This window comes from Haemorhous mexicanus, chromosome 36 (assembly GCF_027477595.1).
Source record: "Haemorhous mexicanus isolate bHaeMex1 chromosome 36, bHaeMex1.pri, whole genome shotgun sequence".
Classification (NCBI taxonomy): Eukaryota; Metazoa; Chordata; class Aves; order Passeriformes; family Fringillidae; genus Haemorhous; species Haemorhous mexicanus.
Genome location: NC_082376.1, coordinates 1,117,817 through 1,131,334, shown reverse-complemented (window position 1 = coordinate 1,131,334; position 13,518 = coordinate 1,117,817). Strand labels below are relative to the sequence as shown.

General features: G+C 56.9%; 1 protein-coding gene across 1 annotated transcript; it reads left to right on the top strand.

Annotated features, from left to right (window-relative positions):
* The first annotated feature begins 416 nt into the window (after nt 1-416).
* On the top strand, nt 417-10,727 carry ECH1 (enoyl-CoA hydratase 1). Its single transcript, XM_059872565.1, has 10 exons — nt 417-465; nt 1,921-2,113; nt 2,835-2,923; nt 3,372-3,496; nt 4,185-4,233; nt 5,293-5,357; nt 5,491-5,561; nt 6,561-6,632; nt 9,216-9,366; nt 10,501-10,727. Exons 1-10 carry the CDS (start codon nt 432-434, stop codon nt 10,603-10,605), a joined length of 954 nt encoding a protein of 317 aa, XP_059728548.1. The 5' UTR covers nt 417-431; the 3' UTR covers nt 10,606-10,727.
* Nucleotides 10,728-13,518: the final 2,791 nt, after the last annotated feature.

Here is a 13,518-nt window from a genome sequence, read left to right as displayed (position 1 = left end):
GGTTCGTGGGGGTTATGGGATTGGGGGGGATTTGGGAGGTTTTGGGGGTTTTGGAATTTTTTTTGGATGATTTTTGGGAAGTTTTGGGGGGAGTTTTGGGGGTTTTGGGTTTTTTTAGGGAGTTTTTGGGAGGTTTTGGGGTTTTTTAGGGAGTTTGGGGCTCTGAGGCGAGGCTGGGAGGGTTTGGGGGGTTCGGAGAGGGTTCGGAGGGAATTTGGGTGGAATTCCGAAACTTTCGGGACAAATTCGAGGTCAACGCTCCCTTCCGCCTCCTTATTGCGTCACTTCCGCCTCGTTAGGGCGGCTCCGCGAGCACTTCCGCCTCGTTATTGCGTCACTTCCTCCCGCTTGAAGGGGCGTGGCGCCGCTCCGAGCCGCCATTGGCCGCGGGGCCGGAAGCGCGGGGCGCCCCCTGGCGGCGAGCGGAGCCGATGGCGGCGGGGGTCGCGCGGCTGCTGCGCGCACGTGAGTGGGGGAGGGGCGGCCCCGGGACCCCCGCGTGACCTTCAGCCGGTCACGTGACCCCCCCCCCAGTTCGTCCCAGTTTGTTCCAGTTTGTCCCCAGCGGGTCCCAGTTTGTCCCCAATTTGTCCCCAGGGATCCCCCAGGGCCTCTCGGTTCCTCCCAGTCTGTCCCAGTTTGTCCCCAGTGGGTGCCAGTCCCCCCCAGTTTGTCCCAGTTTGTCCCCAGTGGGTGCCAGTCCCCCCCAGTTTGTCCCAGTTTGTCCCCAGTGGGTGCCAGTCCCCCCCAATTTGTCCCAGTTTGTCCCCAGTGGGTCCCAGTCCCCCCCAGTCTGTCCCAGTTTGTCCCCAGTGGGTGCCAGTCCCCCCCAATTTGTCCCAGTTTGTCCCACTTCCCATCCCAGCACTCCCAGCCCCTCCATGTCGTCTCCCAGTCCCTCCCAGTTCAATCCCAGTCCCTCCCAGTCCCCCCAGTCCATCCCAGTTCAATCCCAGTCCAACCCCATTCCCACCCCAGTGCATCCCAGTGCTGTCCCAGTGTCCCCATCCTGTCCAGTGACATCGGTGACATCGGTGACATCGGTGACATTGGTGCCCCCATTGCCCCCAGTCCCTCCCAGTGCCCCCCAGTCCATCCCAGTCCATCCCATTGCCCCCAGTCCCTCCCAGTCCATCCCAGTCCCTCCCAGTGTCCCCATTCCCATCCCAGTGCGTCCCAGCGCTGTCCCGGTGATGTCCCGCCCGGTGACATCGATGCCATCCCCGGTGTCCCCGCCGGTGTCCCCGCGGGAGCTGCAGACGCTGCGGCCCCATTGCCCCCAGTGCCCCCAGTGCCCCCCAGTCCATCCCAGTCCCTCCCAGTCCCTCCCAGTTCAATCCCATTCCCGTCCCAGTGCGTCCCAGCGCTGTCCCGGTGATGTCCCGCCCGGTGACGTCGGTGTCCCCCCCGGTGTCCCCCCCGGTGTCCCCGCAGGAGCTGCAGATGCTGCGGCCCCAGTGCCCCCCAGTGCCTCCCAGTCCATCCCAGTCCCTCCCAGTCCCTCCCAGTCCATCCCAGTCCCTCCCAGTGCCCCCCAGTCCCTCCCAGTTCAATCCAGTTCCCGTCCCAGTGCGTCCCAGCGCTGTCCCGGTGATGTCCCGCCCGGTGACATCGATGCCATCCCCGGTGTCCCCGCCGGTGTCCCCGCGGGAGCTGCAGACGCTGCGGCCCCAGTCCCTCCCAGTCCCTCCCAGTCCCTCCCAGTCCCTCCCAGTCCATCCCAGTGCCCCCCAGTGCCCCCCAGTTCAATCCCATTCCCGTCCCAGTGCGTCCCAGCGCTGTCCCGGTGATGTCCCGCCCGGTGACGTCGGTGTCCCCCCCGGTGTCCCCGCCGGTGTCCCCGCGGGAGCTGCAGACGCTGCGGCCCCAGTGCCCCCAGTCCTTCCCAGTCCCTCCCAGTCCATCCCATTCCCGTCCCAGTGCGTCCCAGCGCTGTCCCGGTGATGTCCCGCCCGGTGAGGTCGGTGTCCCCCCCGGTGTCCCCCCCGGTGTCCCCGCCGGTGTCCCCGCGGGAGCTGCAGACGCTGCGGCTGGCGCAGGAGCGGCCGCACGTGCTGCACCTGCAGCTGCACCGGCCCAGCAAGCGCAACGCCCTCAACCTGCAGTGCTGGAGGTACTGGGGGAACTGGGGGGACTGGGAGGGACTGGGAGGGACTGGGATGGGGTTGGGGGGGACTGGGAGGGACTGGGAGGGACTGGGGGGGACTGGGATGGACTGGGAGGGACTGGGATGGACTGGGGGGGACTGGGAGGGGACTGGGGGGGACTGGGGGGGACTGGGAGAGGATTGGGATGGACTGGGATGGGATTGGGATGGACTGGGATGGAACTGGGATGGACTGGGATGGGATTGGGATGGACTGAGATGGAACTGGGATGGACTGGGAGGGACTGGGATGGGATTGGGATGGACTGGGATGGACTGGGATGGACTGGGAGGGGACTGGGGGGGACTGGGAGGGACTGGGGGGGACTGGGATGGACTGGGGGAACTGGGAGGGACTGAGATGGGACTGGGAGGGACTGGGATGGGATTGGGATGGACTGGGATGGAACTGGGATGGACTGGGAGGGACTGGGATGGGATTGGGATGGACTGGGAGGGACTGGGATGGACTGGGAGGGGACTGGGGGGGACTGGGATGGACTGGGGGGGATTGGGATGGACTGGGAGGGACTGGGATGGGACTGGGATGGGATTGGGATGGACTGGGATGGACTGGGATGGACTGGGAGGGACTGGGAGGGACTGGGACAGGTTTGTACTGGTCCGTACTGGTCCGTACTGGTCCGTACTGGTCCATACTGGTCCATACTGGTCCGTACTGGTGCAGGGAGCTGGTGCAGTGTTTCCAGGACATCTCTGAGGACCCCTCGTGCCGCGCCGTCGTCATCTCCGGGGCCGGCAGCGCCTTCACCGCCGGTGGGACAGGGGGTCCGGGGGGTCCGGGAGGTCCTGGGGGGTCCTGGGGGGTCCTGGGGGGGTCTGGGGGTGTCCCCAAGCCCCCCTGTGACCCCCCAACCCCCCCAGGGATCGACCTCTCTGACCTGGGCTCGGTGCTGGCCCAGCTGCCCCAGGAGGACGCGGCTCGCCGGGCCTGGGCTCTGTGCTGGTTTTGGGGGGTCCTGCGGGGTCCTGGGGGGGTCTGGGGGTCTGGGGGTGTCCCCAAATCCCCCCTGTGACCCCCCAAACCCCCCCAGGGATCGATCTGTCGGACCTGGGCTCGGTGCTGGCCCAGCTGCCCCAGGAGGACGCGGCTCACCAGGCCTGGGCTCTGTGCTGGTCCTGGGGGGTCCTGGGGGGTCCTGGGTGGTCTGGGGGTGTCCCCAAATCCCCCCTGTGACCCCCCAAATCCCCCCAAACCCCCCAGGGATCGATCTCTCTGACCTGGGCTCGGTGCTGGCCCAGCTGCCCCAGGAGGACACGGCTCGCCGGGCCTGGGCTCTGCGCCGGCGCATCCTGGAGTTCCAGGAGAGCTTCAGCGTCATGGAGAGGGTGGGGACGGGCTGGGGGGCACGGGGGGACCCCCGGGACACCCCCAAACCCGGCCTGGCACCCCCAAAACCGGCCTGGCACCCCCAAACCCCCCCTGACCCCCCAAACCTCCCCTGACCCCCAAACCCCCCCTGACCCCACAAACCCCCCTGACCCCCCAAACCCCCCCTGACCCCACAAAACCCCCGCAGTGCCCCAAACCACCCCTGACCCCACAAACCCCCCCAACCCCCAAACCCCCCCTGACCCCCAAACCCCCCTGACTCCCAAACCCCCCCTGACCCCCACAAACCCCCCCTGACCCCCAAACCTCCCCTGACCCCCAAACCCCCCCTGACCCCACAAACCCCCCCTGACCCCCAAACCCCCCCCTGACCCCAAACCCCCCCTGACCCCCCAAACCCCCCCTGACCCCACAAACCCCCCCAACCCACCAAACCCCCCCTGACCCCCCAAACCCCCCCCGACCCCCAAACCCCCCCTGACCCCACAAAATCCCCGCAGTGCCCCAAATCCCCCTGACCCCACAAACCCTCCTTGACCCCCAAACCCCCCCTGACCCCACAAAATCCCCGCAGTGCCCCAAATCCCCCTGACCCCACAAACCCCCCCTGACCCCACAAACCCCCCCCTGACCCCACAAACCCCCCCTGACCCCCAAACCCCCCTGACCCCCAAATCCCCGCAGTGCCCCAAACCCGTGATCGCCGCCGTGCACGGGCCCTGCATCGGAGCCGGTGAGGGCAGCGGGGCCGGGGGGGGGGAGCGGGGCCGGGGGTGGGTCGGGGTGGGATTGGGGTGGGATTGGGGCTGGGGTCGAGGTGGGATTGGGGCTGGGGTTTGGGTGGGATTGGGGTCAGGGTGGGATTGGGGTCGAGGTGGGATTGGGGTCGAGGTGGGATTGGGATTGGGGTTGGGGTTTGGGTTGGGGTCGGGGTTGGGGTGGGGGTCAGGATGAGGATGGGACAATGACGATGATGATGATGATGAGGATGGGATAATGATGAGGATGATGAGGATGGGGATGATGATGAGGATGATGAGGATGATGAGGATGGGGATGATGATGAGGATGATGAGGATGGGGATGATGATGAGGATGATGATGATGGATTGATGAGGATGATGATGATGAGGATGGGATAATGATGAGGATGATGAGGATGGGGATGATGAGGATGATGACGATGAGGACGGGATAATGATGATGATGGATTGATGAGGATGAGGATGATGAGGATGATGAGGACGATGATGATGAGGATGGGGATGATGATGAGGATGATGAGGATGATGATGATGATGACGATGATGGATTGATGAGGATGATGACGATGAGGATGGGATAATGATGATGATGGATTGATGATGATGAGGATGATGAGAATGATGAGGACGATGATGACGATGGAATGATGATGATGATGATGATGAGGATGATGATGATGAGGATGGGATAATGATGATAATGATGAGGATGATGAGGATAGGAATAATGATGATGGACTGATGACGATGACGAGGATGATGACGATGACAATGACGATGGAATGATGATGATGATGATGACGATGACAATGATGACAATGACGATGGAATGATGATGAGGATGATGAGGATGAGGATGACAATGATGATGATGATGAGGATGTTGATGATGATGATGAGGATAACAATGATGATGACGATGAGGATGATGAGGATAACGATGACGATGAGGATGAGGATGGGATAATGATGATGATGATGAGGATGATGATGACGATGATGAGGATGAAGGCTGTCCCCCTCCCCAGGCGTGGATCTGATCTCGGCCTGTGACATTCGCTTCTGCTCCCAGGACGCCTCGTTCCAGGTCAAGGTGGGACACGAGGGGTCCCCGGGACCCCCTGGGTGTCCCCAAAGCCCCTGCGACACCCCCAGTGTCCCCAGTGTCCCCTCAGTGTCCCCTCAGTGTCCCCTCAGTGTCCCCAGTGTCCCCTCTGTCCCCACAGGAGGTGGACATGGGGCTGGCGGCCGACGTGGGGACCCTGCAGCGCCTCCCCAAAATCGTGGGGAGCCAGAGGTGGGTGAGGGGCACCCTGTGAGCCCCAGCGCTGTCCCCCGTGTCCCCAGCCCTGTCCCAAATGTCCCCAATGTCCCCAACACTGTCCTCGATGTCCCCAGCCCTGTCCCCAGTGTCCCCCAATGTCCCCAGCCCTGTCCCCAGTGTCCCAAATGTCCCCAGCGCTCTCCCCAATGTCCCCAATGTCCCCAGTGTCCCCAGTGTCCCCAATGTCCCCAACACTGTCCCCAAAGCTGTCCCCAATATCCCCATCAATGTCCCCACTGTCCCCACTGATGTCCCCACTGTGCCCATGGATGTCCCCAACAATGTCCCCAACACTGTCCCCACTGTGCCAATTGATGTCCCCAATGTCCCCACTGTCCCCAATGATGTCCCCCATGCTGTCCCGTGTCCCCAATGTCCCCAATGCTGTCCCCAATGTCCCCAACACTGTCCCCAATGTCCCCCCCGCTGTCCCCAATGCCCCACCCAATGACCCCACTGTCCCCAATGTCCCCAGTGCTGTCCCCAATGCCCCACCCAATGACCCCACTGTCCCCAGTGATGTCCCCACCCAATGACCCCGCTGTCCCCAGTGATGTCCCCACGCTGTCCCCAATGTCCCCATTGCTGTCCCCAATGCCCCACCCAATGACCCCGCTGTCCCCAGTGATGTCCCCACGCTGTCCCCAATGTCCCCATTGCTGTCCCCAATGCCCCACCCAATGACCCCGCTGTCCCCAGTGATGTCCCCACCGCTGTCCCCAATGTCCCCCCCGCTGTCCCCAATGCCCCACCCAATGACCCCACTGTCCCCAATGTCCCCAACGCTGTCCCCAATGTCCCCAATGCTGTCCCCAATGTCCCCAACGCTGTCCCCAATGTCCCCACGCTGTCCCCAATGTCCCCATTGCTGTCCCCAATGCCCCACCCAATGACCCCACTGTCCCCAGTGATGTCCCCATGCTGTCCCCAATGTCCCCATTGCTGTCCCCACTGTCCCCACGCTGTCCCCAGCCTGGTGAACGAGCTGGCCCTCACCGCCCGCGTGCTGCGCGCCCCCGAGGCGCTGAGCTGCGGCCTGGTCAGGTGGGGGCCGAATCCGGGGCCTTTTGGGGCGTTTGGGGGGGATTTGGGGAATTTGGGTGGATTTTGGGTGAATTGGGGAGGATTTGGATGGATTTGGGTGGATTTTGGGTGAATTGGGGTGGATTTGGGTGGATTTGGGTGGATTTGGGTGGATTTGGGTGAATTTGGGAGGATTTTGGGTGGATTTGGGGAGGATTTGGGTGAATTGGGTGAATTTGGGGAGGATTTGGGTGAATTTGGGTGGATTTGGGGAGGATTTGGGTCATTTTTGGGTGCATTTTTGGTGAATTATGGGGTGAATTTGGGATAGATTTTGGGTGCATGTTGGGGTGGATTTGGATGGATTTTGGGTGGATTTTGATGGATTTTGGGTTAATTTCGGGGTGTCCCTGTCCCCAGCCAGGTGCTCCCCGACCAGGAGGGGATTTGGGGTCCCTGGGTGGATTTTGGGTGGATTTGGATGGATTTTGGGTGGATTTGGGTGGATTTTGGGTGGATTTGGGTGGATTTGGATGGATTTGGGTGGATTTTGGTGGATTTGGATGGATTTGGATGGATTTGGATGGATTTGGATGGATTTTGGGTGGATTTTGGTGGATTTGGGTGGATTTGGGTGGATTTTGGGTGGATTTTGGGTGAATTTGGGTTAATTTTGGGGTGTCCCTGTCCCCAGCTGGGTGCTCCCTGACCAGGAGGGGATTTGGGGTTCCTGGGTGGATTTTGGGTGGGTTTGGGTGGATTTTGGGTCGATTTTGGGTGGATTTGATGGGTTTGGGTGGATTTGGGTGAATTTTGGGTGGAATTTGATGGATTTTGGGTGGATTTGGGTGGATTTGGGTGGATTTGGGGTGGATTTGGGTGGATTGGGGTGGATTTGGGTGGATTTGGATGGAATTTGGGGGGATTTGGATGGAATTTGGGTGGATTTGGAAGGATTTGGGTGGATTTGGGGTAGATTTGGGTGGATTTGGGGTGGATTTTGGGGTGGATTTGGATGATTTTTGGGTGGATTTGGGTGGATTGGGGAGGATTTGGGGAGGATTTGGGTGATTTTGGGTGGATTTGGGTCATTTTTGGGTGCATTTTTGGTGAATTATGGGGTGAATTTGGGGTAGATTTTGGGTGGATTTTGGGGTGAATTTGGGTGAATTTTGGGTGGATTTGGGTGGATTTGGGGTGGATTTTGGGTGGATTTGGGGAGGATTTGGGTGAATTGGGGTGAATTTGGGGAGGATTTGGGTGAATTGGGGTGAATTTGGGGAGGATTTGGGTCATTTTTGGGTGCATTTTTGGTGAATTATGGGGTGAATTTGGGATAGATTTTGGGTGCATGTTGGGGTGGATTTGGATGGATTTTGGGTGGATTTGGGTGGATTTGGGTGGATTTTGGGTGGAATTTGATGGATTTTGGGTGGATTTGGATGGATTTTGAGTGGATTTGGGTGGATTTGGGTGGATTTTGGGTGGATTTGGGTGGATTTGGGTGGATTTTGGGTGAATTTTGGGTGGATTTGGATGGATTTTGGGTGGATTTTGGGTGGATTTGGGTTAATTTCGGGGTGTCCCTGTCCCCAGCCGGGTGCTCCCTGACCAGGAGGGGATTTGGGGTTCCTGGGTGGATTTTGGGTGGATTTGGGTGGATTTTGGGTGGATTTGGGTAGATTTGTGTGGATTTGGGGTGGATTTTGGGTGGATTTGGGTGGATTTTGGGTGGATTTGGATGGATTTTGGGTGGATTTGGATGGATTTCGGGTGATTTTCGGGGTGTCCCTGTCCCCAGCCGGGTGCTCCCCGACAAGGAGGGGATTTGGGGTTCCTGGGTGGATTTTGGGTGGATTTTGGGTGGATTTGGATGGATTTGGGTGGATTTGGGGTGGATTTGGGTGGGTTTTGGGTGGATTTGGGTGAATTTTGGGTGGGTTTTGTGTGGATTTGGGTGGATTTGGGTGGATTTGGATGGATTTGGGGTGAATTTTGGGTGGGTTTGGGTGGATTTGTGGTGGATTTGGGTGGATTTGGGGTGGATTTTGGGTGGAATTTGATGGATTTTGGATGGATTTGGATGGATTTTGGGTAGATTTGGGTGGATTTGGGGTGATTTTCGGGGTGTCCCTGTCCCCAGCCGGGTGCTCCCCGACCAGGAGGGGATTTGGGGTTCCTGGGTGGATTTTGGGTGGATTTGGATGGATTTGGGTGGATTTGGGTGGATTTGGATGGATTTGGATGGATTTTGAATGGATTTTGGGTGGATTTGGGTGGATTTGGGTGGATTTGGGTGGATTTGGGTGGATTTTGGGTGGATTTTGGTGGATTTGGGTGGATTTGGATGGATTTGGATGGATTTGGATGGATTTGGAGTGGATTTGGATGGATTTTGGGTGGATTTGGGTGGATTTGGGTGGATTTTGGGAGGATTTGGGTGAATTTGGGTGGATTTTGGTGATTTTGGGGAGGATTTGGGTGGATTTGGGTGGATTTGGATGGATTTTGGGTGGGATTTGGATGGATTTTGGGTGGATTTGGGTGGATTTTGGGTAGATTTGGGTGGATTTGGGGTGATTTTCGGGGTGTCCCTGTCCCCAGCCGGGTGCTCCCCGACAAGGAGACGCTGCTGGAGGTGGCCCTGGGGGTGGCCTCGGCCATCGCCGCCCGCAGCCCGGTGGCCGTGCAGGGCACCAAGGTCAACCTGGTGTACGGCCGGGACCGGCCCGTCAGCGAGGGGCTGCAGCACGTGGTGGGTGACACCTGGGGACAGGGACAGCTCCCTTGGGGACAGGGACACCTCCCACACCTGGGGACAGGGACAGCTCCCACACCTGGGGACAGGGACACCTCCTTGGGGACAGGGACACCTCCCCGGGACCGGCCCGTCAGCGAGGGGCTGCAGCACGTGGTGGGTGACACCTGGGGACAGGGACAGCTCCCGGGGACAGGGACACCTCCTTGGGGACAGGGACACCTCCTTGGGGACAGGGACACCTCCCCGGGACCGGCCCGTCAGCGAGGGGCTGCAGCACGTGGTGGGTGACACCTGGGGACAGGGACACATCCCTGGGACAGGGACACCAACCTTGGGGACAGGGACACCTCCCCTGGGGACAGGGACACCTCCCACACCTGGGGACAGGGACACCACCCCGGGACCGGCCCGTCAGCGAGGGGCTGCAGCACGTGGTGGGTGACACCTGGGGACAGGGACAGCTCCCGGGGACAGGGACAGCTCCCTTGGGGACAGGGACACCTCCCACACCTGGGGACAGGGACAGCTCCCTTGGGGACAGGGACACCAACCCTGGGACAGGGACACCTCCCTGGGGACAGGGACACCTCCCTGGGACAGGGACAGCTCCCACACCTGGGGACAGGGACAGCTCCCTTGGGGACAGGGACACCTCCCTGGGACAGGGACAGCTCCCTTGGGGACAGGGACACCTCCCTTGGGGACAGGGACACCTCCCTGGGACAGGGACACCTCCCTTGGGGACAGGGCCAACTCCTCCACATCCTGCCTGTCACATCTCCATGTCCCCAATGTCCCTGTCCCCATGGCTGTCCCCAGGGTCCCTGTCACTGTCCCCAATGTCCCCACTGTCCCCAGGCCACCTGGAACATGGCCATGCTGCAGACCGAGGACATCCCCAAGTCCCCAATGTCCCCAATGTCCCTGTCACTGTCCCCAATGTCCCTGTCACTGTCCCCAATGTCCCCGCTGTCCCCAGGCCACCTGGAACATGGCCATGCTGCAGACCGAGGACATCTCACTGTCCCCAGGGTCCCCAATGTCCCTGTCACTGTCCCCATGGCTGTCCCCAGTGTCCCCAATGTCCCCCAATGTCCCCAATGTCCCCAATGTCCCCGCTGTCCCCAGGCCACCTGGAACATGGCCATGCTGCAGACCGAGGACATCCCCAAGTCCGTGCAGGCGGCGCTGGACAAGAAGGGACCCGAGGATGTCCCCTTTGCCAAGCTCTGATGTCACCTCCGTGCCACCAGTGTCCCCAACGTCCCCTTCTCCATCCACCCTGGTGTCCCCTCGGTGTCCCCTCCCCATCTCCGGGGCCACCTCAGTGTCCCCAATAAATCCCTTTGTCCCCACGTGTCCTTGGCTTGGCACTCAGTGTCCCCAAGGTGCCACCACGTGTCTGGGGGTGTCCCCAAAGTGCCACCATGGGTCTGGGGGTGTCCCCAAAGTGCCACCATGGGTCTGGGAGTGTCCCCAAGGTGCCACCACGGGTCTGGGAGTGTCCCCAAGGTGCCACCATGAGGTCCCCATGGCCCCAAAGTGCCACCATGGGTCTGGGAGTGTCCCCAAGGTGCCACCACGGCTCTGGGGGAAATTCCCAAAGATTTGGGGTTTTTGGGTTTTTTGGGTTTTTGAGGGATTTTTGGGGGATTTTTGGGGGATTTTTTGGGGGTTTTGGGGGGAATTTGGGGATTTGGGGGTTTTTAAATTTTTTTTTTAATTTTTGGGGGGAATTTTTAGGGGGTTTGGGGGGGTGGGGATTATTGGGGGTTTTTGGGGGGTTTTTTGGGGTTTTTGGGTTTTTTGGGGGGGATTTTGGGGATTTTGGGGTTTTGTTTTAATTTTTTTTAATTTTTTGGGGTTTTTTGGGATTTTTTGGGGTTTTTTTTGTTTGTTGTTTTTTTTTAATTTTTTGGGGGGTTTTGGGGGGATTCTGGGGGGGTTTCGGGGATTTTTGGGGGAATTTTTTGAGTTTTTTTGGGGTTTTTGGGGGGGATTTTTTGAGGGTTTTTTTGAGGTTTTTTTGGGGTCCTTTTTTGGGTTTTTTTGAGGGTTTTTTAGGGTTTTTTTGGAGTTGTTTTTTGGGGGCTTTTGGGAGTTTTTTGAGGCTTTTTAGGATTTTTTGGGGGGAATTTTTTATACACTGGGGCTCTCCAAGGTGGGAATTTCCCAGGAATTTGGGGAATTTCCCAGGAATTTGGGGAATTCTCCGTTTCCCACGTTTGGTTTCGGGGTCAAAAAAGAGAAATTTGGGCCAGAATTAAAAAAAAAAATCCCCCAAAAATCCCAAATTTCCTCCAATTCCACCCAAATGTTTGGGGTTTTCTCCAACCCCGGCGTTAATTAGGGAATGGGGGCGTTAATTAGGGTTAATTAAGGTGGGCGTGGCTTCCCCACCTGCCCAAATAAGGAAAATCCCCCCAAAATCCCAAATTTCTTCGATTTCCACCCAAAATTTGGGGGTTTTTCCGCGAGCCCGGCGTTGATGAGGGCCCGGGGGGGTTAATTAGCACGGGGTTAATTAGGGATGATCCCGGGCCCTTGACGGGCGCTGACGGCGCGGGATAAATCGGTCCCGATAATCGGGATTAGGGGGGAGGGGCGGGGCAGGGCGGGGGAGGGGGAGGGGAATTTTAAATTCAATAATTGGGGAAGACTTTAATTAAATAATTGGGGAAATTTTAATTAAATAATTGGGGAAATTTTTAACTAAATAATTGGGGGAAATTTTAAATAACTGGGGAATTTTTAATTCAATAATTGGGGAAAACTTTAATTAAATAATTGGGGGAAATTTTAATTAAATAATTGGGGAAATTTTAATTAAATAATTGGGGGATATTTTTAATTAAATAATTGGGAAAAATTTTAATTTAAAAACTGGGGATATTTTTAATTAAATAATTGGGGAAATTTTTAATTCAATAATTGGGGGAAATTTTAATTAAAAAACTGGGGAAATTTTAATTCAATAATTGGGGAAAATTTTAATTAAATAATTGGGGGAAATTTTAATTAAATAACTGGGGGAAATTTTAATTAAATAATTGGGGATATTTTTAATTAAATAATTGGGGAAATTTTAATTAAATAATTGGGGAAAACTTTAATTAAATAATTGGGGAAATTTTTAATTAAATAATTGGGGAAATTTTTAATTAAATAATTGGGGGAAATTTTAATTCAATAATTGGGGAAAGTTTTAATTAAATAATTGGGGAAAATTTTAATTAAAAAACTGGGGAAATTTTTAATTGAATAATTGGGGAAAATTTTAATTCAATAATTGGGGGAAATTTTAATTCAATAATTGGGGGAAACTTTAATTAAATAATTGGGGGGAATTTTAATTAAAAAACTGTGGGGTTTCGGTTAAAAACTCGGAATTTTAAATGTAAGAAAACAGCGAGGGTTTGGGGTTAAAAATCCGATTTTTTTGCAGTAAAAATTGGGAAAAATTTTTATTTAAAAATCCGATTTTTTTTTTTTTTTTAGTAAAAAAATAGTAAAAAATTTTTTTAGTAAAAAACGAAATTCCATTAATTCCATTTATTCCTTTTTTCACCTTTTTACCCCAAAATTCCCCTTTTTTTCCCCTCCCCGGCCCCGCCCTCTTTGGCCCCGCCCCCTCTGGCCCCGCCCTCCCCTTGGCCCCGCCCCCCGCGCTGTCCCCGCGTGTCCCCTCGGGCCAGACGCGGCAGCTGGGCCGGGATTAGTGTCACCTGCCCCTCCCCCACCCGGAGGGGACCCTGGGGGAGGGGACACTGGGGGACCGGGGACAGGGCCACGCCCAGCCCGAAAATGTCCCCAAATCCCAAATCCTGGTGTCCCCAGTGTCCCCAAATCTCAATGTCCCCAAATCCCAAGGTCCCCAATGTCCCCAAATCCCAAATCCTGGTGTCCCCACTGTCCCCAAATCCCAGTCACAGTGTCCCCAATGTCCCCCATGTCCCCAATGTCCCCAAATCCCAATCTCGGTGTCCCCAAATCCTGATGTCCCCAAATCTCGGTGTCCCCAAATCCCAAATCCTGGTGTCCCCACTGTCCCCAAATCCCAGTCCCCGTGTACCCAATGTCCCCAATGTCCCCAAATCCCAATCCTGGTGTCCCCAATGTCCCCAGTGTCCCCAATGTCCCCAGTGT